Below are 27,491 nucleotides of genomic sequence, written 5' to 3'. Positions count from 1 at the left end.
TAAAAGGTAAGTAGGTATCCGTCTGGCAAAAAAGTGGGGTTCCTAGCAGAAAGAGTATGCAAAGGTCCTGAGCTACAGGTTCTTCCCAGTCACTGACAGAGACTGGGGAGGGGCAGGCAGACTAGACAGGGTCGGGGGGAGGAAGGAGAGGTCAGGGAGGGGCTGAGACCACATCCTGCTCCAATAGATGGGATCCAGAGCACCAGAGGGAGGAAACACCTTCCAAAGGAAGATTTTTTTCCTCCTAATGAGAAAAAAGGGCTGGCAGCAGACACAGGTAGGTTAGTAGCAGGCAGAGGCTGACTTCTATCTCCCGGGGGAAGAAGAGGTGACTGCAAGTGACTGAGCAGGAGGCTCAGAGGAGGCTTGAGGATATAAAATCCTAGTTGCGAGGGTGGAAGAGGAAGCTGATTGCTGATATTTCTGACTTGGAAACACACAGCTAAAGTGGACGATGACAAATTTGAGTGACAGCTGCCTGTTCTGGGCTCGATTTCCTTCAGTTGTCCTTACCGACTCAGCAACAAATGGATCTTATCCAGGGAGGTGGGATGGACAGGACAGACTGGGAAGGGGACCTGAAGGCACTTACAAAACAGAGGTTTAGTGGTGAACCTGGAAGCTAAGGTGGACAGGAGAGATGAAAAGACAGGAAGGGCCAGTGGTTCCTCAATGAGCTCGGAGAACAGCTGCAATGAGCCGGCTTGAGCAAACAGACCATAAGGAAAGGAGATCATATCAGAGTGGGATGATTGATTCGGTTATTTCATAGGTGCTACAGTTTCTGGTGATGATAAGGCTCTGGGCATGACTCTGGGAGTGGCTTGCCAAGGTGGAATTGAGAAGAGTGTTCGAGATAAAAGGGTGAAAGAACTGAGAGCTCAGCATCCTAGATGGATCAGCCCTGTGGTTGATACACCACGTAGGACAATTGCTCTGCTCAGCCCCATTCGCTCTCCACCTCCCACATTGTCCAACATCCCACATCATCTCTTTCACCTCTGCCCCTTCCTCGTCAACATCCCCTCTCCTTATACCTATCTAACTTCCTATCTCCATGCCCTTCCTCACCTTCATCCCCATCACTCGAACTTCCATTCTCCTAACTCCACCCTCTCTTATCATAGCCTTCACCTTCTCCTTGCCCATGAGCTCTCCTCATCTCCACCTTTTCTCTTCAGCCTCATCTTTCTCACCCTGTTCCTCTCATCACAGCTTTATTTCTCCTCCACGCTGGGCCCTTGAGGAGCACTACTGCATGATAGGTTAAAGCTTGTGCTCAGGAGCCTTCCTATGTGGGTTCAAATCTCACATTTTACCACCTACCTATGTTGACTAATTTCGCTGTGCCTCAGTTGTAAAACTGGGACTATAATGATACCTACATTGTACGGTTGCGGAAAGTTTAACATGAGTCTAAAGTGCTTGGAACAATGGGCACAAAGGAAGTGCTCAATAAAATTATTATCCTCCCCTTCTCTCCTTATCTCCTTGCTCTAGCCTCACTTTCATCTCTCACCTCCACTACCTCTCTGCACCTACTTCACACCTCTTCAAAGAAGCAGAGATGAATCAGCTTCAGCCTCCCCCCCCCCCCCCCCCCCCCCCCCCCCCCCGGTCTAGCAAGGAAACAATCACAAAAATAAGTGTCAGGAGATTATAATAAGAGCTACTTCAAAGATGTGAAAAAAAAAATGCTATTAGTGACCAGAGGATGTGCAAACTAACTCAGCTTGGGGAATAAAGTCTCCACAGGCAGATAGCCTCTCTGCTGGATCTTTAAAGATGAGGAAGAATTTGCCAGGCACATTCAGCAGAGAGGTATTCCAGCAGAAGGCTTTCCTTGGGCTTCTTCTGTGAGAAGGTAGGGAGTTGTGTGACTGTGTGTGAAGTTAGGGTGAACCCCTACCCTGGCGGGGTGTACCCTCCTCAGTATGACCACAAGGGGGCAGCAAAGCACAGGCGGGGCTCCAGGTGGGAGCCAGAAAACCTGAAGAGAGCCACACAGACCTTGAGTCCATCACCTCGAAGTTTTGTTCACAGTTGCCCCGTCCCAGTCAGGAGAGAAAAACGCTTCTTCCAACACTTGGAGAAAAAGACTAGGTTTGTCTTAGAGAAAAAAACAAGAATCAATTTTTTGAAAATATTGCAAAAATCCAGACAAAAAGCAAGAGTCCCCTAAAGATTTTTACACATGTTGATAAGAATGGAATATTTCTCCACTGAGTTAAAATGTCTATAGAATATGCACGCTTTACTTGACTTCGTTACCATAAACCAGACATTGTTCTCAGCACTTTACAAATCTTACTCCTCATAAAAACACTATCAGGCAAGTGCAATCATCCCCATGTTTTAAATGGAAAAACTGAGGCATTTGACTAACGTTACATAGATAGAGTGGCCAGAGCTGGTTTGGCTGCGGAGTTTGGATACCTCCCTTGTAATGGATAGTGCCAGCCACAGCTCTGGAATGTGAGAGTGTAACATTCAGTCTCCCCAGCCTTCTCTGTCAGGAATGAACTATTCTGTCTTACGTCACTGCACCCTGGACCTGCCTCTTCAAAAGTTAAATAATAGGGTTAGGTTCTGTTCCTTGTCCACAAACTGAAGACTAAGCCCTCTGAGCTATGCCGAGTACTGTGGATACAAAGCCAGCCAGGAAGCAGGCCCACCTTGAAAGCGTGCAGGATGTGCAGGGAGAGCCACTAAGCCAACAATTATAAAAGATGACAAGTGTTCTGTTGGGAGCAGGAAGGAGAGGCTGCCTCCCCACCTGGCAGGTGTGGAATTTTGGCTGGAGGTGTTAAGAAAGGCTTCCCAGAGTAATTACAGGGAAGGTAGGAATTAGCCAGGCAGGCGGGGAAGGAGGGGTATCCAGGCAGAGTCAACAGGATGTGAAAGCACAGAATGAGCAAAGAAAACAAAGGGAGTGCCAAGAGTTAGGTGAGGACATCTTTGAATGTTTTCCATCACTGTCCATTTTAAGAGTCTCCTTTCCCTCCCCACATGCCCGTAAGTGGCTTCTGTGAATACAACAGCCTCTCCTTGGAGCTATCAGTCAACCAACATGTATTTGGTTTTTTTTGTTGTTTTTTTAATATATTTTATTGATTTTTTACAGAGAGGAGGGGAGAGGGATAGAGTTAGAAACATCGATGAGAGACAAACATCAAACATCTGCCTCTTGCACGCCCCCTACTGGGGATGTGCCCGAAACCAAGGTATATGCCCTTGACCGGAATCAAACCTGGGACCCTTGAGTCCGCAGGCCGAGGCTCTATCCGCTGAGCCAAACCGGTTAGCTGTTTTTAAATATATTTTATTTATTTCAGAGAGGGAGAGAGAGATAGAAGCATCAGTGATGAGAGAGAATCATTGATGGGCTGCCTCCTACACGCCCCAACTGGGGATAAAGCCTGCAACCCGGGCATGTGCCCTTGACTGGAATCGAACCCGGGACCCTTCAGTCCGCAGGCCGACACTCTATCCACTGAGCCAAACCAGCTAGGGCATATTTGGTTTTTTTAAATCCTCACCCGAGGATATTTTTCCATTGATTTTTAGAGATAGTGGAAGGGAAGAAAGAGGGGGGAAGAAAAAGAGAAACATCAGTGTGGAGAGAGAGACACAATTGGCTGCCTCCCACATGCACCCCCACCTGGGCCTGGGATCAAATTGCAACCAAGGAAGTGCCCTTGACCAGGAATCCAACCCGTGCCCCTTAGGTGCCCAGGCCAATGCTCTAACCACTTAGTCAAACCAGCCATGGCCCAACATGTATTTGTTAAGCACCTACTAAGTCTCCTACACAGATGGAGAAGATACATTAACCTCTGGCAGTTTAGAGTCCACCGGCTCTGATATGGGGCTGGTGAAGTGCAGGTGCCTTGTTTGCCCATCTCCATGGACTAGGCAGATACTTATGAAGCAAAGAATGTCCCACTACACACACACACACCATTATGTTAAAACCCACATTTTAGTTCTGGGAAGGTTCTGAGGTTGCCCACTCAGAATGGCAGGGGAGCCCTGGCAGGTTTGGCTCAGTAGATAGAGCGTTGGCCTGGGGACTGAAGGGTCCCAGGTTCGATTCTGGTCAAGGGCACATGCCTGGATTGCGGGCTTGATCCCCAGTAGGGGGTGTGCAGGAGACAGCCAATCAATGATTCTCATCATTGATGTTTCAATCTCTCTCTCCCTCTCCCTTCCTCTCTGAAATCAATAAAAATATATTAGAAGGAGGAGGAGGAGGAGGAGGAGGAGGAGGAGGAGGAGGAGTGGTGGTGGTGGCGGTGGTGCAGGGGAGTTAGGATGAGAGAAGGAAGCTGGTTAGGTGAATTCCTTCGCAGGTGGGCCAGGCCTTGGGAATAACACTGCCCCTCACCCAGCTCTCCACCTCTGGCACCTCTGGGAAGAGACAACTTTGGCTCTTGTGGTTCACATCCGACCTCCTGGCAGGTATTGTAGATTTAGTCAACAACACTCAAATCTTGAAAAAAATAAGCAAAAGTGGTGGGAGGAGATATGCAGAGAGATGGTAAAGAAAGGAAAGCCAGAAATCAGTGAGGCAGGGAAGAAGGGGTAGGAAGAGAGCCTCAGGGCAGGCTCTGGAAGACACCGACGGAAGATGCTGCTGCTGCTGCTGCTGGGGGCTGCCACACGCAGGTGTCTACATGACGAGACACAGAAGTCTGTGAGCCTTCTCAGGCCACCTTCCTCCCAACTTCCCCCGAACATCCGCTCTTCCCCTCTCACCTTCCCTGGCTCTCGTGATCCTCAGCCCCTCCGAATCCAAACCTGCCATATAAGAGACCCTGTGTCAGGTGGAGCTTGGGATCCTGAGGGAGATGGGATGGGTGGGGAATCCCGAGCCCTGGCCGCAGTGAGAGAGGCTGCTCAGCGACTCCAGGGTGTCCTAGCAGGTGAGTGGATGAACAGGAGTCAGGGAAGGCTGAGGAACAGAGGGAACTGAGGCAGAAAACCACCACAGAAGAGGAACTGGAACTCCAAGATACTGAGGTGAAATGGACCTTTCATCTTGTTTAGTGCCTCCAGTGCAAGGACCCCTGCTTTTGAGCCGAGACCCTGCACAGTACTGCTATGCTGTCTGGGGAGACCCAGATACTCCAAACTACCACAGGTGAGTTCATGTCATTGTGAATGTATACAATGCCTCTTCAGGGTACCCAGAAATATCTCCAGCTTACCCACAGATATTCATTTTTTGCAGATGCAGCCTCTTGAACCCAGGGTACAAAGGAGAAAGTTGCCTGGGTGCAAAGGTGAGATTACATTCTCAGCTTTGGAGATCTGAAGATCTAGAGCCTGCTTAGATCTCTCCAAGACCAACAGCATCAGAATTACTTAATGTGCTCCCTAGCAATACAGGTTCTTGAGCCCCGTGTCCCTTTGGCAATTTATTAAATCAGAGATTTGGGGTAGGGCGGGTGACGGTAGAATTCCTCATTCTAACCAGCTGCCTAGATGACACTAAGACACACTGGACATAGAAACTCTTTGCCCCTCACTCCTAGTACCCAGTTTCCTATTGTCATATCTTCCAGCCCATCTGCTAATTTAGATGTCACATTTCACTCCCTGCCAGATCCCTGATGCCCATCTCCGTGGTTATGCTTTGTGGCCAGAGCAGGGTCCCCCGCAACTGATCCAGCCAGATGGGCCTGGGGTCCAAAATACTGATTTTCTCCTGTATGTGCGGGTTGCCCACACTGCCAAGTGCCACCGAGAGGTGAGGTTCAAATCAAATCCCTTTTCCCTACTCTGCCTCTCTTAATCTTAAACGAGGGGCAAGGAGCATAAAAGCAGTTTTTATTAAATTGTGCTTATTTGGCGTAACTTTGGACATGCTGATGAAGTTTAGGTGAGGGTTAAAAACCCTCTAAAGTTTAAACCATCCCTTGGTAACACTGAACCTCCATTTTCAGGAAGATTTCTTCTATGTTACCCCCCTTCTCTCCTTTCTGCCCATACATTGTCCTGACTCATCCATCCACAGACCTCTATCATTGCCTATGCTGCCTGCTGCCAGCTGGACTCAGAAGACAGGCCCCTTGCTGGTACCATTGTCTACTGTGCCCAACATCTCACCAGCCCCAGCCTCAACCATAGTGACATCGTCATGGTGACTACTGTATAGTGACAGGTTGGGTGAGGTGGGGCAGGTCCCTCAGCTTCCCATGAAGTAGAAGAACCTATTAAGGATGGAATAGGCTCTCTCCCTCCCCAGAGCACACCTGCCCACGCCTTTCCCTTCCCTTCCCTTGTCTTCCTTTCTGTTCCTTCCCCTTCTCTTCTCTTCCTTGTCTCCTCCACCTCCCCACCCAAGGCAAGTTGCCATTAGCTTCCTCATTCCCAAGCTCCAAGGACCCTTTCATTATCTCAATAAAAGGTGTCTCAAGTTCTAAGAAGTGATGGGGCAGAAAAGCTATAGAGTGGCTGGCTAATCCTGTTGCAAATCCAGTTCCCTCTCTCTGCTGTCATTTGTCCTTAGGCCACACTACACGAATTGCTCCATGCCCTGGGTTTCTCTGGACAACTCTTCAAGAAGTGGCGGGATTGCCCCTCAGGACCCAGCGGTAAATGAGAGGAATGAGGAAGAGGCCTTCCCACAATGTCAACTACAAGGAATCACTGCTATCTCATGAACTTCTTCCTTCCAATTCCACCTCACCTTTCCTCATATTGCCTTCTCCCCTTTCTATACTCAGTTGGAGAGAACTGTTCTACAAGGCAACAGGTGACAAGGCGAGATGAGTGGGGACAGCTGCTTCTCACCACCCCAACTGTTAGCCACAGCCTGGCCAAACACTTGGGAGTGCTAGGGGTTTCACTGGGTGCCCCCTTGGAAGAAGAGGTGAGAATAAGAACACCTTGGGGTGATGGAAGGAAGAGGGAGTAGCCAGGTAGCAGCCAGCTGACTCCTCCACTAGGGCCCTTTGTCTTCACACTGGGAGGCCCGACTACTCCAAGGCTCTATAATGACCGCTATCTTCGATGGTGCCCAGCGCACTCGACTAGACCCAATCACTCTTGCTGCTTTCAAAGACTCAGGCTGGTACCAAGTCAACCACAGTGCTGCCGAGGAGCTGTTGTGGGGCCATGGTGAGAAATACGGGAGCATTACAGAGGCACACATGACCGAAGTCAGCTTGGGGGAAGTGAGAGAGGCTGGAAAGAGTATCTGCTGCTAAGATGTAACGGAGGCTGTAAGCATAGCTAGCACTGGAGGAATGTTTGGGGCTTCGTTTGTTTTGAATGTTCTTTCTCCCTATCTCTCAAAAAGGATCTGGCCTGGAATTTGGCCTGGTGACCACATGTGGGAGTGGCTCCTCAGACTTCTTTTGTACTGGCAGGTATGTGTGCTGAGTGGTAGAGGGGCTGTGCAGCTGTCAGTGATCCGAGTGTCACTCTACCATTCCGCCCGTACAGTGGACTGGGCTGCCACTACCTGCACTTGGACAAGGGAAGCTGCTCTTCAGACCCTGTGCTGGAAGGCTGCCGCATGTACAAGCCCTTGGCCAACCGGGTGAGTAGATTAGCAAACAGTGAAACTGAATGGACAAAGAGAGGAGTCAACTTCAAAGACATCGAGACAAAACACTATTCTATCTTCTGCCCTGCTCTTCAGAGTGAATGCTGGAAAAAGGAAAATGGATTCCCACCTGGGGCAGAGAATCCCCATGGGGAGATCTACCATTCCCAGAGTCGTTGCTTCCTTTCCAACCTCACATCACAACTGCTCCCTGGGGACAAGGTCAGACATCCCTCTCAGATCCCACACCTGAAGGAAGAAGAACTCACTGGCCACTGCTACTTACATCAATGCACAGAGAGGGGGGCCTACAAGGTGCAGTTGGAGGGATCCCCCTGGGTTTCATGCCCTCCAGGAAAGGCTATTCAGGTGGGTGTCATAGGTGAAAAAGCTGTAGCACACTGGCTAAAAGAAATTTGGGAATGTTTGTACAGTGGTACTAACCAAACTATTTTCTGTTCATTTTTTACCAAGTAACCTGTGAGCCCAAGACTCAGATCTAGACTGTACATTTTCTTAGGAGGACTTGAGCAAGTAACTGACTATAACCTGCTACATGTTTCCTTGTAGATACCTGGGTACTATGGTCTTCTCTTCTGTCCCCGGGGTCGGTTGTGTCAGACTAATGAAGATACAGATGCTGTTACTTCCCCATCTATGAGTCTGTCAACCCAAGACCTGTTATTCAGGCTGTCTTTCGGATTAGCTGGGCCCCCAGGCCATTCCCTAGGGAAGGAAGAAGGACAAGAGTTGACTGAAGCAATCCTGCAGTCTCTGGTGAGCAGAGGAGGCGCTAGAAGGTAAAAAGGGACAATTCAGGCCGAGGCTTTTTATGATGGGCCATAGAGAATGCTTAAGTCCTTTACTTCACAATTGTCTTCTGGAGATTTTCTGTTCATCCCACTCCTAAGCCTGCAAGTTTCATGAGATATAGCCTTCCAGAGACTATCGCTCCATTAATAGATCCAAATGTCTATTTAGGTGCTATTTCCACAGCCCTTCAATTACCACTAGTCTGGTGTTCACTGTGCATATGTGGAAGCCCCCTGGTTGCCAAGGGCCTTCGGTTGGTATGCTGCACAGGGCCCTGACCCTGACTCTCCAGAAGAAGCCTCTAGAAGTATATTATGGAGGAGCCAACTTTACCACAGAATACAGCAAGTAAGATAACATTGCATGTAGATTTTTTTTTCCAATTCCTAGTCCAGATGTTTGAAATTGTATTTATTAAGCACCTACTCATGTGTATACATGAGTTTATACAGGGTTATTTCAGGAAATAAGGATCCCTGACATGATTATCTCTGGCCTATCATTATAGGACACCCCTCCCATCCTGATAGTGGAGTTCCCCCATCTCTAGGACATAGGGACCCTACCACCCCTTCTTTTTTTAAGCACTATCCAGGCACCAGGTCTAACTACCTAAACACCAGTTTAGCCAACCTTCCCCTTAAGCCACTTCCCTGTCAAGTTAAGTCTCCTTCCAACAATCTAAGATGCTGAAGACTTGGATATTGGTCATATTCCTATTTTCAGGTTCTGTAGTCACTCTTATTTTCTGTTTAGTTTACTGTTTGCATAAAGCAGGGTTTTATGAGCTCTATGTATAATAAAGCCCTTCACCTCCTAAGCCTAGGCATTATTCCAAGCCAAATATTACTTTCGTTCCTAGGTTCCTGGTTACCTCGGGTCATAATTCCTCCATGACCCACCTAGGTTTGTCAGTAGTGCTCTGCCTAATGCTGCTTATCCTGGTGGGTGCACTGGGAACCGTGGCCTATCAGAAACGACCTACTCTTCAGGTGGGACCATCTGCCCCTTACCATTCATCAGAGCTCCAAAGCCCAAGGGGCTCATTTGGAGGAATAAGGGAGGTGTGATGTTACCCAGAGCATGATGGGGGCAGGACAGATTATTTCTTGGAAGACAACTGGATGGGAGTCAATCTGCTAGCTACACTTAAGTTCTACTTTTCTCAGAATGCCTCTTTTTATACTGGGTTTGCAATGAAAAAACAGGTAGAGACTTATGATTCCAAAGATTCATTCTTTATTTTGATACAAAAAAATAAACCCTTCAACCTCTAAAGAATGTCACTTTTTTTTTCATATTGTTATAGAGCAAACTTACAGAATATCTTCTAACAACTCCAAGGATATCACATATGCTTTTGGAAAAAGTCAGTACTATTTGGATTCAAACACACATCAGTGTGGAGGAAGGAATAATTATCTCCCTCTTCTGATTTTTCCATAATTTTTTCTAAATCATCACAGGAAAAGCTAGTGGTTAGGATGTCACATAATTATGCCTGAATCTGCTAAGGGAGGTGAAACCAGACATCTGAATCCAGCTAAATATAAAACATGATCTTTTATTGCTCTTCTCTCCTGCTTCTGGAGTAGGAAGGTTCTACTTTATATCCCCATGGGCCAGCAGTAGGCTTGAGTTATGTGTAGGTGCCTTTTGGTTATAGTTGCAAAAAAAAGCCATTAAATTCCTGAGGGTTTGGCATCTCCTGGAAAGAAGTAAGCTAGAGGCAGACTGCTACTCTGGATTTGCTTAGATGGAAAACATTTACACTAGTAGTCCAGCGGGTGTGCTGTAAACATTGAAATAACCAGGCCTGTACTAGACAGCAAGCTCAGTCAGTGAATCAGGATACCATCCCCAGACCTTTAAGTGGCACATCTGAAGTTCTCACTGTAGAGTTGTGGCTTCGGCTCCATCAACTATGGTTGTCTTCTCTGACTTTAGTGCCTATCAGTCTTTACCAGCTGTAGCAGCCACTGCTTGGTAAAACTTTGCCACGAAGTCTGGCTCACTGACCTCCAGCTGCCTGACAAATTCATTGCGCTCCTCCTCAGCCCAACCTCGAAACCACTGATCCCAAAGACGTAGTTGGCACTCAAAGATACAAGGTGGTCGGTTGGCTCCAGACACACTAAGCTGCTCCAGACCTTCTAGCAATGGCTGTAATTTTCCCGGCACTGCTTTAGTTACCAGGTCTTGTAGGAAACGTTCACGCTGGGGACCTGACCAACTGGCAAACCAGTGAAGAATACACTTCATTTCCTGGGAAGTGATGTAAGACATTGGGGGAAGGGAAGAGTTAATAGAATGGCCTGGCACTGAGGGTAAGAGAGAAGAGAAGGATAGCTGCATCGAAGATGATGATTCCAGTGGCATCCTGAAACATAAAAGCAGTTATATACTCTTTAGAGAGATCAACCAAAATATAACTTCCCAACAACAAGGAATCTTATCACATCCCATCAGCATTTAAAAGAAAATTACTTTGCCTGGCTGGCATAGCTCAATGGTTGAGCATCGACCTATGAATCAGGAGGTTATGGTTTGATTCCTGGTCAGGGCACATGCCCAGGTTGCGGGCTCAATCCCTAGTATGGGGGGTGCAGGAGGCAGCCAATCAGTGATTCTCTCTCACCATTGATGTTTCTATCTCTCCCGCTCCTTTTCTCTATGAAACCAGTAAAAATATATTTTTTAAAAAATTACTTTTCACCAATTCAATTTACCGGGAAACAGGGTCCTTTATTTCAGTTGTTATCCAACGACTTCAGAGAAATTTTCCAAGCATAACTTCATTTTATATTTGCCAACCTTCCTCTCTTTTTCAAACCTATTACCCTCCCTAACCACTGTTTCCCTCCATCATCCTTATAATCTAAAAATAACCAACACTTTTTCAAATGACCAAAAAATTTTTTTTAAATATATATATTTTTTATTTCAGAGAGGAAGGGAGATTGAACTCACAATCCAGGCATATGCCCTGACCGGGAATCAAACCATGACCTCTTGATTCACAGGTCAATGCTCAACCACTGAGCCACACTGGCTGGGCAAATGACCAAAATTTTTGGACTAAATTCTATTTCATGCATAAGCATGTCTCCCGTTTATTAGACTATAGCAATGAAAAAAAAAAAAACAGCCTTGTACAGAACTGTGAAAATGCCAAGGGTGAGGGTAGTTTACAGTTTTACTGTAGGATAAACATATATCTTCTCAAAAAAACCTCTTTCCCTTTGGCCATATCAACTCTCAGTTTAGATCATTAAAAATCACTTCTTCACTTCTCCAAGATGTTTGATGCTATCATGACCAACATCTGGCCATTTTTCCTGAATGACATCAATTATGTCATCTGTAAAGTCTCCTTGAATGATGATTTCATCCTCTTGTTACTTTGGCACCACAGGAGAATTTTTGAGGGAAAAAAAGATATTTGTGCTTCTTTAAGATCAATTTCAAAAGTTGCAAGGCCAAATACTCTTGTTACATACATCTTCTTTGCTCTGGGAATTGTGGCTATGGTAACCTTGAGTTATGTGTAGGTGCCTTTTGGTTTTGTTTGACCCCTTCCACCTCTCTTTTGTTTTTTCTTCTCTTCCTCTTTCCCTGCTATTCCTTGACCCTCAATAATTCCAGCTTCTCCAATACATTTCTTGCTCGTTTTCTCCTGCCTATTCCTATGTTGCAAACTGAGTAAAGGCAAAAAAAAACAATTATTAATGTTGGTCTATCACATCTTCCCTAAGTGAAAAAAAAGGAACCCATTTTTTAATCAAGTACATGCAGCTGATCAGGGAGGATCTAGATACTAATCATTCCAGCAATATCAACAGTGAAGGGGGAAAAAAACACATTATAAAACATTTATCTATTTATATAAAGGGCTAAGCAACCATCCGACTGGCCACTAGGTTATGACGTGCACTGACCACCAGGGGGCAGATGCTCAACTCAGGAGCTGCCGAGCTGTGGTCACTTGGCAGTGGCGGTTCTGGGGTTATGCACCCTGGAACCAGAGAGGAGAGAGCCTGATTCTGGGAGTGTCACCTGAGAACTGCCTTCTTGCAATTCCGGGACCCCTTGGGCCAAGGGACTCCACCTGCCAAAGGGACCCCGCTCACTCCACAGATGCCCTTCGAGTCGAGGTGCTGCCCTAGGTGTGGCCAGCTGGGGAGGGACAGAGGGAGGTTGGCTCCAGGGCGTGTTCAGCCCGTCCCACCCCGCCAGACAGCTTCTAATTATTTTCCTTTCAATGTGCACAAATCCGTGCACATGGGGCACTAATACACACACACATACACATGCACACACACACACACACACACATGCATGCACACACACACACCTCCTTTGCAATATGCATATAACTTCTAAAATATGCCAAGAATTTCATAACATCCATTACTTCCTTATACTTTCTGTAAAGCACCAGGAAAAAATTAAAGAGCAGAATAAGTGATGGGCGCCTGGCTCAAAATAAGATAAAAGAGTAAGATAAACAAGAGAATAACCTGTTTATATAAGGCTGAAAAAAGTCTAATTGGTTTGGTGGCTTAAGGATTGAACAATGTTACTACACTGCTGTAGATGACAATTCATGTCTTTGAAAATTTGTCCTTAATGTTTAATATAATACCTATTGAGCCCAGGGGAGGTGGCTCAGTTGGTTGTAGCATCCTCCCATGGCAGATTCGATTCCTGGTCACCGCACAGGTTACAGGTTCAATCCCTGGTCAGAACACGTTTGGGAAGCAACCGATCGATGTTTCTGTTTCTCTTTCTCTCCCTTCCTCTCTCTAAAATCAAATTTTAAAAAGTTAATATAATACCTATTGATGCCGTGACACTAATTGCACCACTAATGCAACTAGGTCAGCCAACCTGAATAGTTTCCAAGGCCCATAATTGAATCTCCAACAATGAAAACCTTAAACTACTATTGTATATGAGCTATTTTACTGTTTGTATTTCTTCTACTGCAAATTGGATTATTTGCAGTGAGAAAGAAAGGAACCCCCGAGCAATAACATCAGTTCAGTACCAAAACAGTCCTGAGAAAGGCTGTCCTTTTTCAGTGGCCTTAACAGGAAGCAATTCCTCAGAAAGGAACTTTACTCTCCTTTCCCGGGAAAGGGGGAACTTTTCCCAAGTCTTGGCTTCCATGGCAAACTCAAGTTCAGTGATCATGAATTACTTCAATCTGAGTCCGAAGACACGGTGCTGCCACTTGCCCACTTTGGAGGCCATCAAGCCTGGCATTTCGAAGTATGAAAGAACAACGTAGCCTTAGATGGGAGTGGTGGGGATTTAATAGGATGGGAGGCGGCAACTGTTTCCGTAGAAGAGCGGGAGACTTGCCCTACGAGGGTGACCCGCAAACACCGAGTCTCACCCAGCCCAGGGAGGGGCTTCTACCCCGCTTACCTCCCCTTTCCTCTCACGGGGCACCGAGAGACCATCAGAGTACTTAGGCTCCAACTATCGCCACCGCTTCCATGTTTCCTGAAAACCCTAAGCAAGGCCAGCCAGGCAGCCCACGCACTTCCGGTCCCGGACCAGCTCCAAACACCCAAGCACCTCAGCGCCTCAGCTTTAGGTCCGAAGAGAGCCGAATGACTCCGATCATGGTTATGCCAAAGTCGAGGGCTTCCGAATAGATTCGATTCAAAGCCTCCGTGAAACGGAGATAACCGAGTTCTAAAAGCAGGGCGAGGGAGGGGGGAGCATCTAGGAGGATGGAGAGAACCGATTGGTGCCGATGTGGAGACGGAAACACCCGAGCAGTTCCGGAGGAACCCGGAGAGTTCTGAGTGGTAATCGAGGGGTTCACTACGGCAGTGGGCGGGGTCAGATCGGTACGTTCGAAGGGCGTTGGCGGAAATTACCGAAGATGCCCGAAGCCGTCGGGACGGACCCGAGTACCTCACGCAAGATGGCGGAGCTGGAGGAGGTGACTCTGGACGGGAAGCCTCTTCAGGCGCTACGGGTGACCGACCTGAAGGCCGCACTGGAACAACGAGGCCTAGCCAAGAGTGGGCAGAAGAGCGCCCTGGTCAAGCGGCTCAAAGGGGTGAGGAGACGGCTTTGCCGGGGTGTCGGAGGGGAGCGGACCCGGTAGAGACGAGTCTTTGCCGAGGCGCAGGCGCAGTGTCCGGGCTCGGCGCGAGCTCGCTCAGGCCGCCAGCGCGAACCTCCGGAGCCGCGCGCACGGTGGTTGGCGAGGCTCGCATTGAAATTGAGATAGCGCCGGTTCCCGCCTTAACGGCAGCGGCGCGAGCCCAAAATGGGAGGGTGCGCGCTACTCTCCCGGAGTGTCTTAAGCTCCTTCCTCCTTCCCCCACCCGCTCCTTGTTTGTGTCTGTGGTTTCGGCGCATGCGCTGCAGAAGGAGTTAAATCCCACTACAACCACCGGCGTTGCTGGCTTGAGGGGGGGCGGGTTGGGCTGGGTCGGAGTTAGGGGTATAGCTGGGCAGAGGGGTTGATGGGCTTGGTATCGGTATCCAGAATAATAGGATTGGAGTAGAGTAAAAGTGTCTGATTATATTAGGAGGTGAGGTGAAGAGAATCCTTAATTTGAAGGGACATGGTTAGAGAGGGGTGTATAATTAATAGGGCATTCAAAAGCAATTTGAGTAGATTGGAGTTCGGTGAATGTTGGTGAGGTGAGGCAGGTTGGTATATGTTGGGGATTTTGAATCGGTTTGAGTAAGTTGGGGTGGGATCATCATGCGGTGGATGGGTGGATTGGTGTGTATAGGTTTGTGTGAATGGAGGGAAGATGAGGCTGTCTTGGTTTTAATTAGGGTTAATTAGGATATGTGGTGGGTAGTATTGGGGCTGGGTTGGCTCAAGGGTTAAGTTGGCAGACCGTTGCTTATACACAAGCTGACATTTCTTGTGCGCGCGGGGGTGTGTGTGTGTTGGGTTAGAGCACAGTTTACAGAGTCTGAGCTCATTCTGTTCTGTAGCCTCCTTTTTGAAAATGTTTAAATTTGATAAATCTACGTGTCACTCTTTTGAAAAGAATCTCGAGTAGATCTAGTCCTGGGTAACTGTTTGACCTAGTAATTCAATCAGCCCACAGCCAGTAGCCCCATGTTGGTTTCATGTATTTGAAGCTGATTTGAGTATTTGAAGTAATTTTACCAGATTTAGAAGGAGCACTAGTCAGAAGTGCCGAAGGTAATAGGGATTATAGCACTGGTTCTGTCACTGATTTTGTTGCATAGCCAAGTCCCTGATTGTCTCTTGTGTGCCTACATTTTACCTCTGTCCATTTGGGAGCAGTAACCATGGCTACCTTTAAGGGTCTTCTGAAGATAAATGAGAACAGTATTAGTGAAGGGCTTTTAGGTCCCTGGAAGGTACAGTTTAAGTGTGTATGGTTAGTCGTTGCACTTAATGAAGAGATTGAGGGAGGGGTGGGTTTTTGTTTTTTCTTCTTCTCTGTTTTCTGACTTTTTGCCCTTTTCTATACCAGGCTCTAATGCTAGAAAATTTACAGAAACACTCAACGCCCCATGCTGCATTTCAGCCAAATTCCCAGGTAAGGAAGAAGGTTCATTAGATGGGGTAGGCTCTTTGGATGCACAGATACATGGAAGGACACGATGTATATTTGATGCTTAATTCCTTACCAATATTTCCTAAGTTCCCTGGGTCAGAAATGTTCTCAGACCAGGGCAGTTGAATTCTAATAAAGAATTCAAGAACAGACTCAGAGGAGCTGTTAGTTGATTTCTGATACTTGAAATGGTGTGTGCAGAAAAAATGTGGCTCCAACTGATTAAGTGTTGTACTGGGATCTGAAGTCATTTATTTGCCATTGATTTGGGGGAAATAGTGGTCTTTGACTGTAGATATAACATAAGGAAAATGCTTGGCTAAGATTTTCCAAGAATTCAATCTTTTGGAAATCATCCACCATTAAAAGTGTTAATACTAACCATAAAGTTACTCCTAAACATTATTAATTGCTCTGTTACTTAGGGCAAGATAATTAACCTTTGAAAGCCTTGGTTTCCTCAACTTCCCTGTGTATAAGATAAAGAGGTTGAACTAGATCCATAGCACTGTAACTGCTCTGCTGGGGTTTTGTGGAGCTGCTTTTTGAGGGCTTCCGAGGGAAGATACCTTTTCCCAAGTAAGGAGAGATTCACACTCCCCTCTTAAACTAGATTAAATCTATTTTTATCTGGTTTGTATATTGAGTTTTTGCATAAGATTTTTTTAGAAGAAATCATCCCACAGTTTAAAAAAACAACAACCTTGAAAGCTAATATTTTAGCTCAATCTTAGACTGTATGATCTCTTAAGATTTTTTTCCATTTTAAAATCTCATCATTGTAGTGTGTCCTGCACTTAAAGGAAAAATCCAGATCTTTGTTATTGCAGTGGTGTGCAGCTCCAGTACTAGATGAAGTCCCAAGATACTCTGGAAAAATTCTTACTCCCTTGTTATCACCTCATTAAGCTGTCTTATAGCCTGTTCACAGAGATTTAGTTAAGCATCCGACACTGCATAAGTTAATCAGTTTATGGTTATATCCTTTTGCGTTTTAGTCTTTGAAGCTTTGCTTTTATTAACAGAATTTTTGCAGTAAATACATTCTCTAATACATGCAACCCACACTTCATCAATGTTCATTGAGTACCAAGAAACTCATCTTACTTTAGGTGAAAGCAAACATTTACTATGCTTAGGAAAGATGACTAGTAACATAGAACATATTTAGTTTTTTTTTTCCCTTTTCCTGGAGTTCTAATAGCATTTGTCAAGCAAGAAGACTCTTGCGTGGAGGACTTGTGGAGAGAAAGCTGAAGGGCAGAAGAGTGATGTGGGAGTCTGTGTTGCAAAAAAAAAGTATGGGAAGGATTAAGCGACTGCATTTTAAATATTGTTACCAAGTATTATCACCCAAAGAAAGTGGAGTTAGAACCCTGTCTAAAGCTGAATGGATATCCCTTTATGTAGTCTCTTGCTTTCATATTTTTTAAGTACTGTACTTGAATTTTGGAGATGTTTGTTAAAGTGTTCCCTAGATAGGTAGAGATTGGTCTTTTGTTAACAATAAAAGATGAAATAGTATGACCTAGTATTTTCCCCTTTTATTTCTTGATATTACTAAAAAATTTAGATTATTTTTAGATACTATTTCCTATTATCTAAAAATTTAGATTAAAAGACATTTTACAGGAATTTTTATTACTTTTAAGTTGTGCATCGCTTTTTGGATGGGAACTGAATATTTAAAATAAGAAATTATGGCCCTAACTGGTTTGGCTCAGTGGATAGAGTGTTGGCCTATGGACTCAAGGGTCCCAGGTTCAATTCCGGTCAAGGGCATGTACCTTGGTTGCGGGCACATCCCCAGTGGGGAGTGTGCAGGAGGCAGCTGATCAATGTTTCTCTCTCATCAATGTTTCTAACTCTCTATTCCTCTTCCTTCCTCTCTGTAAAAAATCAATAAAATATATTATATATACTTAAAAAAATATATATATATACTTTATACTTTTTATATATATATACTTAAGAAATAAAATAAGAAATTATGTGTAGTTTCTCTTTGCCATTTTTGTGAATCATAGGACCATTTATTTTGATCTTCAACATAAAAGTCGCTTAAAAAGAAGCCGTCCAACATTTTAATCATCTTTCTTGAGTCCAGATATAAGGGGTAGACCTTTGCTCCATGGAATTTTCTTCCTTGCATTTCCCTATTTTGCTTTCCTAGACTTTTTTTTTTTCATGTCCTCAACACAGATTGGCGAGGAAATGAGCCAGAACAGTTTCATAAAGCAATATCTGGAAAAGCAGCAGGAGCTACTTAGGCAGCGTCTGGAACGTGAAGCTCGAGAAGCTGCAGAACTTGAAGGTAAGCCCAGACTGTCACTTCTTACAAGGAGTTCTTCATTCTTGTTCCTGTAACTTTGAGTAGATGGGCCTGTTTAACTAGGCAATTTCAGGAATAAGTCAGCCTAAGACTATTTTATTTGCTTTGGTAGTTTATGCCAAGTGAGTTACTATTTACCTTTTGTCAGGGAAGAAGACAATTTGACTGTCTTATTAGAAAAGGATTCCTGCCAACAGGAAGAGTAATAAGTAAATTAAGGCACCCTTTTAGATGAGGAAGAGCTTAATCCTAGGGAGTGTTTCTCTATGTAAAGCACTCTTTTTAGTATATACTCTATCCATGAGTTTGCCTGATCTCCTTCACTCCTCTACATATTCCCACATGCTGAGCCCTTCACTCCCTCCCTGCCCCGACCCAATCTGTACTTTGCAGAAGCTTCAGCTGAGTCGGAGGACGAGATGATCCATCCTGAGGGAGTGGCTTCCCTGCTGCCTCCTGACTTTCAGAGCAGCCTGGAGAGACCAGAGCTGGAGCTCAGCAGACATTCGCCCAGTACGTATCTCCCTCCCCACTGCGCAATTTTGTCAATCGTGCGTAGTTGGTGGGGGGAGGTAGTTACACCTCCTTTCATACTAAGCCTCCATTAAAGTCCCAGGGAAACTCTGTGACTTGATAGTTGACATGTTTTTCATGGAAATTATGTCCTTTTTGAAGTCTGCTTTCACCTCTGTTGTGTTAACCTCTCAGAATGTTTTGTATGGTGGTATGATTTTTCTTCTCATCTCTACCTCTTTAACCTCTTCTACCTCTGAATTTAGCAACAGTCACGACTTTCTTTTACCTCTTTATCAATTATATATATTGTGAGTTGCACATCTAGTCATCCCCTCAAAAGGCATCTGCTGCAGTTTATTAATTCATAATTGTTATTGAACACCTGTTTACACCAGGCATGTACAAGGCACCAGGAATATAGTAGAGAAATATAAGTCTCTGCCCTAATGAAATCTATAGTCTAGTGAGAAGATGGACATAACCAAATTATTACATAATTAATTAGAATTGTGCTTTGTGCTATGAAAGTCAGTGCAGAGTATTACGTGAGCTCTAACCCACTGTGTGGACTAGGTTCAGGCAAGATTAAATTTTTCACATTATTAAGCACTTAGTTTTGCATAATATCGCAAGCAAAAGTCTGTAAATTCAGCCTTTGTTTGCTAGGAACTACCTATCTAAAACAGTATCCTTTTATTTATTTATTTATTTATTTAAATGTATTTTTTATTGATTTCAGAGAGGAAGGGAGAGGGAGAGAGATAAAAACATAAATAATGAGAAAGAATCATTGATCACTGCCTCCTGCTCGCCCCCTACTGGTGATCGAGCCCACAACTTGGGCATGTGTCTTAACCAGGAATCAAACCTGGTTCGTAGGTCGACACTCAACCTCTGAGCCACACTGATTGGGCTAAGGCAGTGGTCGGCAAACTCACTAGTCAACAGAGCCAAATATCAACAGTACTTCTTCAAAATAGACTCGCCCAGGCCAAAAACCGACTTCTGCGCATGGGCCACGAAGTTTCAATCGCACTGTACATGCGCACCTGCACGTGGTATTTTGTGGAAGAGCCACACTCAAGGGGCCAAAGAGCCGTATGTGGCTCACGAGCCGCAGTTTGCCCACCACTGGGCTAAGACAATATCCTTTTAGGAGAATATGTATATAAGATATGTGTACAGTAGATAGCTATATTAAACCAATGTGTAAATTAACAAGTATTTTGAATCATTATTAATGTTATTGTTTTGAATCATTAACCATATCAGTGGTCTTGGGGAAGGTGATAATTTCATATTTAACATTTTTGAAATGTTTGAAAGTTGCTGGCTCTTCTGATTAATATAGAATTTCTTCCTGAAAATAGATTTTTAGGAGGTATTTAATGATTGGAGAAAAATACATTTTTTAAGAGACTTCTTTTCTCCTCATATATAAAAGTAGCAGACCCTCAATTGATCCATTTCACTCTTAGCACTCTTTTTTTCTTAATTGTAAAGCCAAGAGGAAGAGGAAAACTTATAAATTAGTTGTCAGTGTTTCTTAAATAAAAGTCACTCAAAATATTTACTGAATTTCTGCTACATAAATATCTCCATATGTATATGGGGAGTTAGCACATTTGTAAAATCTAGGGAGAGAAAAGATAATTGCACATAAAATTAACACTAGAATATGATATGTCAGGTTTTTAAGTGACATATAAGTAGTACAAACACATGTAACATACAAATTCAAGAGTAAAAGCATTCTGAGGACTGGATTAGAGAGAGCCTCATGAAGGTGTAGGATTTGAGCTAAGCCTTAAAAATGGGTAAGATTTGAATTGGCACAGAGGAGATTAGGGTATTTTTAGGAGGGAACAAAGGTATAGAGATAGGGATGATTGTGATATCTTTAAAAGAGAGGTATCAAACTGATTTAGCCAATGTAAAGTATTCTTTCATGTTCAAGAATAGAGAAACAATTTATTTTTTTTAATATATTTTATTGATTTTTTACAGAGAGGAGGGGAGAGAGATAGTTAGAAACATCGATGAGAGAGAAACATCGATCAGCTGCCTCCTGCACATCTCCCACTGGGAATGTGCCCGCAACCAAGGTACATGCCCTTGACCGGAATCGAACCCAGGACCCTTCAGTCTACAGGCCGACGCTCTATCCACTGAGCCAAACCGGTTTTGGCAAGAATAGAGAAACAATTTAAATGGTAGATTGGGATGATATTGCAGAAGGCTTTGAATATCAAGTGAATGTGTATGAGCTTTTTTATTCTAAAGGTTATGGGGGAACCATTGAAAATTCTTGATAGGAACATGATTTGATGAGGAACTCATTTTTTTAAAAATATATTTTTATTGATTTTCTGAGAGGAAGAGAGAGATAGAAACATCAATGATGAAAGAGAATCATGGATTGGCTACCTCCTGCACACCCCCCACTGGGGATCAAGCCTGCAACCTGGGCATATGCCCTTGACTGGAATCGAACCCGGGACCCTTCAGTCCACAGGCTGATGCTCTGTGGCATAGAGTCTATGCACTGATCAATGTTTCTCTCTCTCTGAAACCAATTAAAACAAAGCAAAACAACCTGGCTGGTGTAGCTTAGCAGTTGAGCCTCGATCCAAGAACCAAGAGTTCACGGGTTTGATCCCTGGTCAGGGCACTTCCCTAGAAGGGGGTGCATAGAGTCTATGCACTGAGCCAAACCAGCTAGGGTAGGAACTCATTTTAAGAAAAAAACATGTCTCAGTTTGAATGTAATTTGAGCCCTAGCTGGTTTTGCTACGTGGTTAAAGTATCAGCCTGTGAACTGAAGGGTCTTGGATTCTATTCTGCTCAAGGGCACATACCTCGGTTGCAAACTCCATCCCTGGCTCCCGTCGGGGTACATGTGGGAGGCAACCAATCAATGTGTCTGATGTGTGTCTCTCACATCGATGTTTCTATTTCTCCCACTCCTTCCACTGTCTCTTAAAAAAAAAATTTAGTGGCCCAGCTGGCGTGACTCAGTGTTTGAGCGTCATCCTGTGAACTAGGAGGTCATGGTTCAATTCCCTGTCAGGGTACATACCTGGATTGCAGGCTCAATCCCCAGTATGGGGTATGCAGGAGGCAGCCAATCAATGATTCTCTCTCATCATTGATGTTTCTATCTCTCTCCCTCTCCCTCTCTCAAACCAATTTAAAAAAAAAATTTTTAACCAATGGAAAAAAATATCCTCGAGTGAGGATTAACAAAAACAACTGGAATTTGAAATGAATGTATCCTGACATAGAAATAAAATTTCAAAAGCAAAGATGTAGAGTGAGGGTAGCTAGTCTCTTCAGTGCTTTATGTCATCAGCAGGATGCTGCCTGTGGCTGTCATTAATGGAGGGAGGAGTCAGGGACAGGTAAAAGAAAAGGCAAGAGAGAGGTGAAAAATAAAAGAGATGAAAGTAGTAATTGTAATAGAGTAAGGGAGAGGGATAGAGAGATAGAAACACCGATGAGAGAGGAATATCATTGATCAGCTGCCTCCCATATGCACCCCCTTCTAGGGAAGTGCCCTGACCAGGGATCAAACCCGTGACCTCTTGGTTCTTGGATCGAGGCTCAACTGCTAAGCTACACCAGCCAGGTTGTTTTGCTTTGTTTTAATTGGTTTCAGAGAGAGAGAAACATTGATCAGTTGCCTCCCATATGCGCCGTGACTGAACATGCCCCCTATTGGTGCTCACAATGACACTCCAACTAACTGAACCATCCTGGCCAGGACTAGTTTACTATTTTTAAGAATATGGATTCCTGCCCTGGCTGGTTTGGCTCACTGGATAGAGCGTCAGCCTGCGAACTGGAGGGTCCCGGGTTTGATTCCGGTCAAGGGCACATGCCTGGGTTGTGGGCTCTATCTCCTGTGGGGGACTTACAGGAGGCAGCCGATCCATGATTCTCTCTCATCATGGATGTTTCTCTCTCTCTCTCTCTCTCTCTCTCCCTCTTCCTTCCTCTCTGAGGTCAATAAAAAAATATTAAAAAAAAAAAAGAAGAAGAAGAAAAAGAATATGAATTCCTTGGCCCTACCCTGAGAAACTCAGGGAATGTGACTTCTGGGACTCTACATTTTTTAAAGTCCTCTTAGAGTTCTGTTGATTAATTTATGAATGACTAACTGAAAGAATAGTTTTTCAGTATTATATTTCATCAGGATCCTTGACTTATATTCTGGCAACCTCCAGTTTATGTGCTGTAGACAAAATTCCAAATAGGAAGGAAGAATCTATATATATAAAAGCCTAAGCAACCAGTCGACCAGTCACTATGATGTGCACTGACCACCAGGGAGCAGGCACTCAACACAGGAGCTGCCCCCTGGTGGTCAGTTCACTCCCATAGCGGGAGCGCTGCTCAGCTAACGGATGGGCCCCAGACACAGCACTCACAGCTGGTGAGTGCCCCTGTGGCAGCGTGAGCCTCTCCTGATCTGGTCTGTTTAGGCACGAGCCCACTGCAGGCGCAGTGGGGCCAGGATGAGCAGGAGCAGCAGGTGGCATTGGACTGCCGGTTTCAGCCCAATCCCCACAGGCCACACCAAGGAACCCCACCTGTGCACAAATTTGTGCACTAGGTCTCTAGTTCAGTGGTCGCCATCCTTTCGGACCTCACAGACCACCAGTGGTTCACGGACCACCGGTTGGCGACCACTGCTCCAAAGGTTTCCTTAAAGCAGCGGTCGTCAACCTTTCAGATCTCACAGACCACCAGTGGTCCACCAGTGGTCCGCGGGCCACTGGTTGGCAACCACTGCTCTAGTTGGTTTATAAAATCCTCCCTGGCTCTCCTTCTTGACTTTGTTTTTTGTTTTTTAATTTTATTGATTTTAGAGGGGAAAGGAGAGGGAGAGAGATAGAAACATCAATGATGAGAAAGAATCATTGATTGGCCGCCTCCTGCACATCCCACACTGGAGATCGAGTCCACAACCGGGCATGTGCCCTGATGTGGAATCGAGCCATGACCTCCTGGTTCATAGGTTGATGCTCAACCACTGAGCCATGCCAGCCAGGCGTCCTTCTTGACTTCTTAACTCTCCATCACTTTTATCAGATTTTCTAAGGTGTGGGGAGTCACTGTCCACCCTCCAATAGTCAGAATTTGTCTGGATTTCCTTAAAGATCATAACTGGGTATACAAAAATCCTTGTTAATTTCTTCAAAAAGAGCTGGATGTAGGAAAAGTAGGAAGAAAAATTCCAAAATATTTAAAAATGAATATTTAGAATACAGGTTCTTTAACAAAGGGATAGCCCCAGGGGATTGTAGCCAGTCTTTGGCTTACAAAGCATGTGGTACTTACTCTTTTTCTCATATTAAATCTGGATGCTGCAGTTCTAGAGGAATGCTAGATAATGTTACTTATATAGCTACCATTACTCAGATTTAGGTTTGGCAACATTGCCTGGTCTCCATTCTCTTAATTCCTACATTTTATTCCAACCTAAGGATACCCTTTGACCACAGGTTTTGCTGTGATCTTTAGCTACCTTACTTGGGTCCTGCAAATACTGCCCAGGGATTTGTTTTCTAGGATGAAGAAACTACTTTCCAATATGACTGTTATATTCTTCACCTTAATACATTCTACACTGACTAGCAGCTAGCAGCCATATTTTCCTTTCTCCTGAAAGCTTCTGGCTTTGGAATCTTGGAGATCTTATAATTTACCCTGACTTGCTTTTCAGTTCCTGAAATACATCTATTAATCTGTTACCACTATTTTTAAAAAATATATTTTATTGATTTTTTACAGAGGGGAAAGGAGAGGTATAGAGAGTTAGAAACATCGATGAGAGAGAAACATTGATCAGCTGCCTCCTGCACACCTCCTACTGAGGATGTGCCCACAACCAAGGTACATGCCCTTGACCAGAATCAAACCTGGGACCCTTCAGTCCACAGGCCAACGCTCTATCCACTGAGCCAAACCGGTTAGGGCAACCTGTTACCACTATTAGCCCCACCTTTTGCAAAAGATGCTCAGTTTCTACACATTATTCACATCTGGTTTAGGACACTTATGTGGCCATGCACTCATAATAGAAGATGGCAGCTTTCCCAGAAGCTTGTCTTCATCCTATCAGCTTTGTACAAAGAGATTCCTCATCTCTTCCTTATATTTTGTACTGCTTATTAAGCTCTTGTTGCTTGTCACATTTTTTACAACACAATGATGACCAAAACTTTCTGAACAGCCCTGCCCATTTTATCCTCATCTTTTTTTTTCTTCTATATTTATATTGATTTCAGAGAGGAAGGGACAGGAAGAGAGAGAGAGAGAAACATCAGTGATGAGAGAGAATCACTGATCAGCTACCTCCTGGACGCCCACACTGGGGATTGAGCCCGCAACCCAGGCATGTACAATTCTGACTGGGAATTGAACCCTGACCTCCTGGTTCATAGGTCGACACTCAACCACTGAGCCAGGCTGGCTGGGCTACCCTCATCTTTTTGATGACTTACTACTCAAGTGCTTCCCGAGGGGTAATCATCTAGAATCCTGTTGCTGCCATTTTACAGTATCAAAATAATATGATCCAATAGAATAGTATGCAGCTTACAATAGGTGGAGAAAGAAGCTATTTGCTTGTATATACCTAACTTTAATACATTTATGTCTGGCCAACTTTGTACATGCTTTCTCCCCCCCACCCCCACCCCGAAAATTATGTTTATTTAATCAGAGCATATATATATTTACTGAAAGCCTGTTATTAACCACAAAACATCTCTCATATGACTTTTTTTTTTTTTAAATCTTTATTGTTCAGATTATTACATTTGTTCCTCTTTTTTCCCCCCATAACTCCCCTCCTTCCAGCTCCCACCCCACCCTCCACCCTCACTCCCCACCCACTGAGTTCATCCATAGGTGCATGATTTTTGTCCAGTCTCTTCCCGAATCTCCCATTCCCCTTTCCCCCCCAAGAATAGTCAGTCCATTCCCTTTCTATGTCCCTGATTCATTATAGTCACCAGTTCATTCTGTACATCAGGTTATTTATTCACTTGATTCTTAGATTCATTTGTTGATAGATGCATATTTGTTGTTCATAATTTGTATCTTTACCTTTTTCTTCTTCCTCTTCTTAAAGGATACCTTTCAGCATTTCATATAATACTGGTTTGGCGGTGATGAACTCCTTTAGTTTTTCCTTATCTGTGAAGCTCTTTATCTGACCTTCAATTCTGAATGATAGCTTTGCTGGATAAAGTAATCTTGGTTGTAGGTTCTTGGTATTCAGCACTTTGAATATTTCTTGCCATTCCCTTCTGGCCTGCAAAGTTTCTGTTGAGAAATCAGCTGACAGTCGTATGGGTATTCCCTTGTAGGTAATTGAGCCTCTTTCTCTTGCTGCTTTTAAGATTTTCTCTTTGTCTTTTGCTCTTGGCATTTTAATGATGATGTGTCTTGGTGTGGTCCTCTTTGGATTCCTTTTGTTTGGGGTTCTCTGCGCTTCTTGGACCTGTAAGTCCATTTCTTTCACTAGGTGGGGGAAGTTTTCTGCCATTATTTCTTGAAATAGGTTTTCAATATCTTGCTGTCTCTCATCTTCTGGGACTCCAATGACTCTGATATTAGTCCGCTTAAAGCTGTCCCAGAGGCTCCTTACGCTGTCTTCACACTTTTGGATTCTTTTTTCATTATGCTTTTCCAATTGGGTGTTTTTTGTCAAATCTTTGGTTTGATTCTTGCACTCCTCTGGTCTGCTATTGGGTATAATATTCTTTATTTCAGTCCGTGTATGCTTACTTTCTAATTTCTTTATCGTAGCATCGAGGGTCTCATTAGTTTTCGTGAGGCTTTGCACAAATTTATGGCAAGCCCTCAAAATTGCGATTCTTAGCTCCATATCCTCCATTTCTGTCATGTTTTTTTGTCTCCGCATCTTTTATGCTTTCTTGGTGCACCCCCTTGTGGTCTCTGTGCGCAGTCTTGTTCTAGCGAAGCCTTAATTGTTGTAGTTAACACTAGAGGGATTTGACCATCAGGCCGACTGGCGGTGGAAATCAGCTGTGGGAAAACTTCAGTCCTCAGGGGAGGTGCTAGTCCAGCCCTTGCCTGAGGCGGTCGGCAAATGGCTGTGCGCAGGGTTTGGGCGGGGCGGGCTCAACAGGGCGGGGGGGAGGGAGCAGCTATGGCCGCTCTCAGTCGGTCCCCAGGGGCTCTGCCTCTCTGTCCCAGCAATCGCTGCAAACCTCGGAGGGGCCGTAGCCAGACAGTCCCGCTTCTCCCGTTTGAGTCTGGGTCCCTAGAGACTCGCCCGGATCTGTAGCCCAGAGTCTGAGATTCGCTCCTAATTGAAAACGACAATCGCGCCCTCAGCCGCCAGCCCGCTTTGCGCGCGCACCCTCACCACCGCACCGCCGTACCTTTAAATTTTCCACACTGCGCCTCCGCTGAGCGTGGGAATGCTGTCGTTCTTGCTTCTAGTTGAAGAGACTCTCCTCAGCCAGCCTTCCCGTGGTTCTGGTTGATGTCCGCTCCGACTTTTAGTTGTATTTTTGAAGTGGTTGTCCACGGCGGCAGTCTCTGGTGTTTTACCTATGCCGCCATCTTCGATCTCATATGACTTTAAATATGTGCTTATAACTCTGGTTTATATATTGAAAATAAAAAATGTTTCTTATATAGAACTTGCAGTGATAAAAGT

The 27,491-nt window shown here is 44.7% G+C and overlaps 3 protein-coding genes across 8 annotated transcripts in view; 2 read left to right on the top strand and 1 right to left on the bottom strand.

Annotated features, from left to right (window-relative positions):
- The first annotated feature begins 4,630 nt into the window (after positions 1-4,630).
- On the top strand, positions 4,631-9,438 carry CIROP (ciliated left-right organizer metallopeptidase). Its single transcript, XM_070406551.1, has 14 exons — positions 4,631-4,925; positions 5,059-5,143; positions 5,234-5,285; positions 5,609-5,752; positions 6,020-6,145; positions 6,515-6,599; positions 6,732-6,877; positions 6,954-7,125; positions 7,307-7,376; positions 7,453-7,549; positions 7,652-7,924; positions 8,126-8,355; positions 8,537-8,716; positions 9,231-9,438. Exons 1-14 carry the CDS (start codon positions 4,631-4,633, stop codon positions 9,436-9,438), a joined length of 2,163 nt encoding a protein of 720 aa, XP_070262652.1.
- Positions 9,439-9,590: 152 nt separating this feature from the next.
- CUNH14orf119 (chromosome unknown C14orf119 homolog) lies at positions 9,591-13,961 on the bottom strand. The gene is made up of 2 exons (XM_070426538.1): positions 13,802-13,961; positions 9,591-10,748 (listed from the first exon to the last, which is right to left on the bottom strand). The coding sequence occupies exons 1-2, from the start codon at positions 13,834-13,836 to the stop codon at positions 10,322-10,324; spliced, it is 462 nt and encodes a 153-aa protein (XP_070282639.1). The 5' UTR covers positions 13,837-13,961; the 3' UTR covers positions 9,591-10,321.
- A 159-nt stretch (positions 13,962-14,120) lies between these two features.
- ACIN1 (apoptotic chromatin condensation inducer 1) overlaps positions 14,121-27,491 on the top strand; it is a 37,248-nt gene continuing 23,877 nt past the window's right edge. For 5 of the 6 annotated variants that reach the window (XM_070426513.1, XM_070426499.1, XM_070426488.1 and 2 more), the window contains exons 1-4: positions 14,121-14,447; positions 15,859-15,924; positions 18,145-18,256; positions 18,668-18,787. In XM_070426513.1, the coding sequence (XP_070282614.1) occupies positions 14,136-14,447; positions 15,859-15,924; positions 18,145-18,256; positions 18,668-18,787 (610 nt within the window). In that variant the 5' untranslated portion in view covers positions 14,121-14,135. The remainder of the gene's footprint in view (positions 14,448-15,858; positions 15,925-18,144; positions 18,257-18,667; positions 18,788-27,491) is intronic. The other variant, XM_070426507.1, reaches the window with a different exon arrangement.

Source organism: Myotis yumanensis, unplaced genomic scaffold, assembly GCF_028538775.1.
Source record: "Myotis yumanensis isolate MYYU_CA2020_CCGP unplaced genomic scaffold, mMyoYum1.0.hap1 SCAF_1, whole genome shotgun sequence".
Classification (NCBI taxonomy): domain Eukaryota; kingdom Metazoa; phylum Chordata; class Mammalia; order Chiroptera; family Vespertilionidae; genus Myotis; species Myotis yumanensis.
Note: the sequence above shows the minus strand (reverse complement) of the source record. Positions and strands in the feature narration are given on the sequence as shown.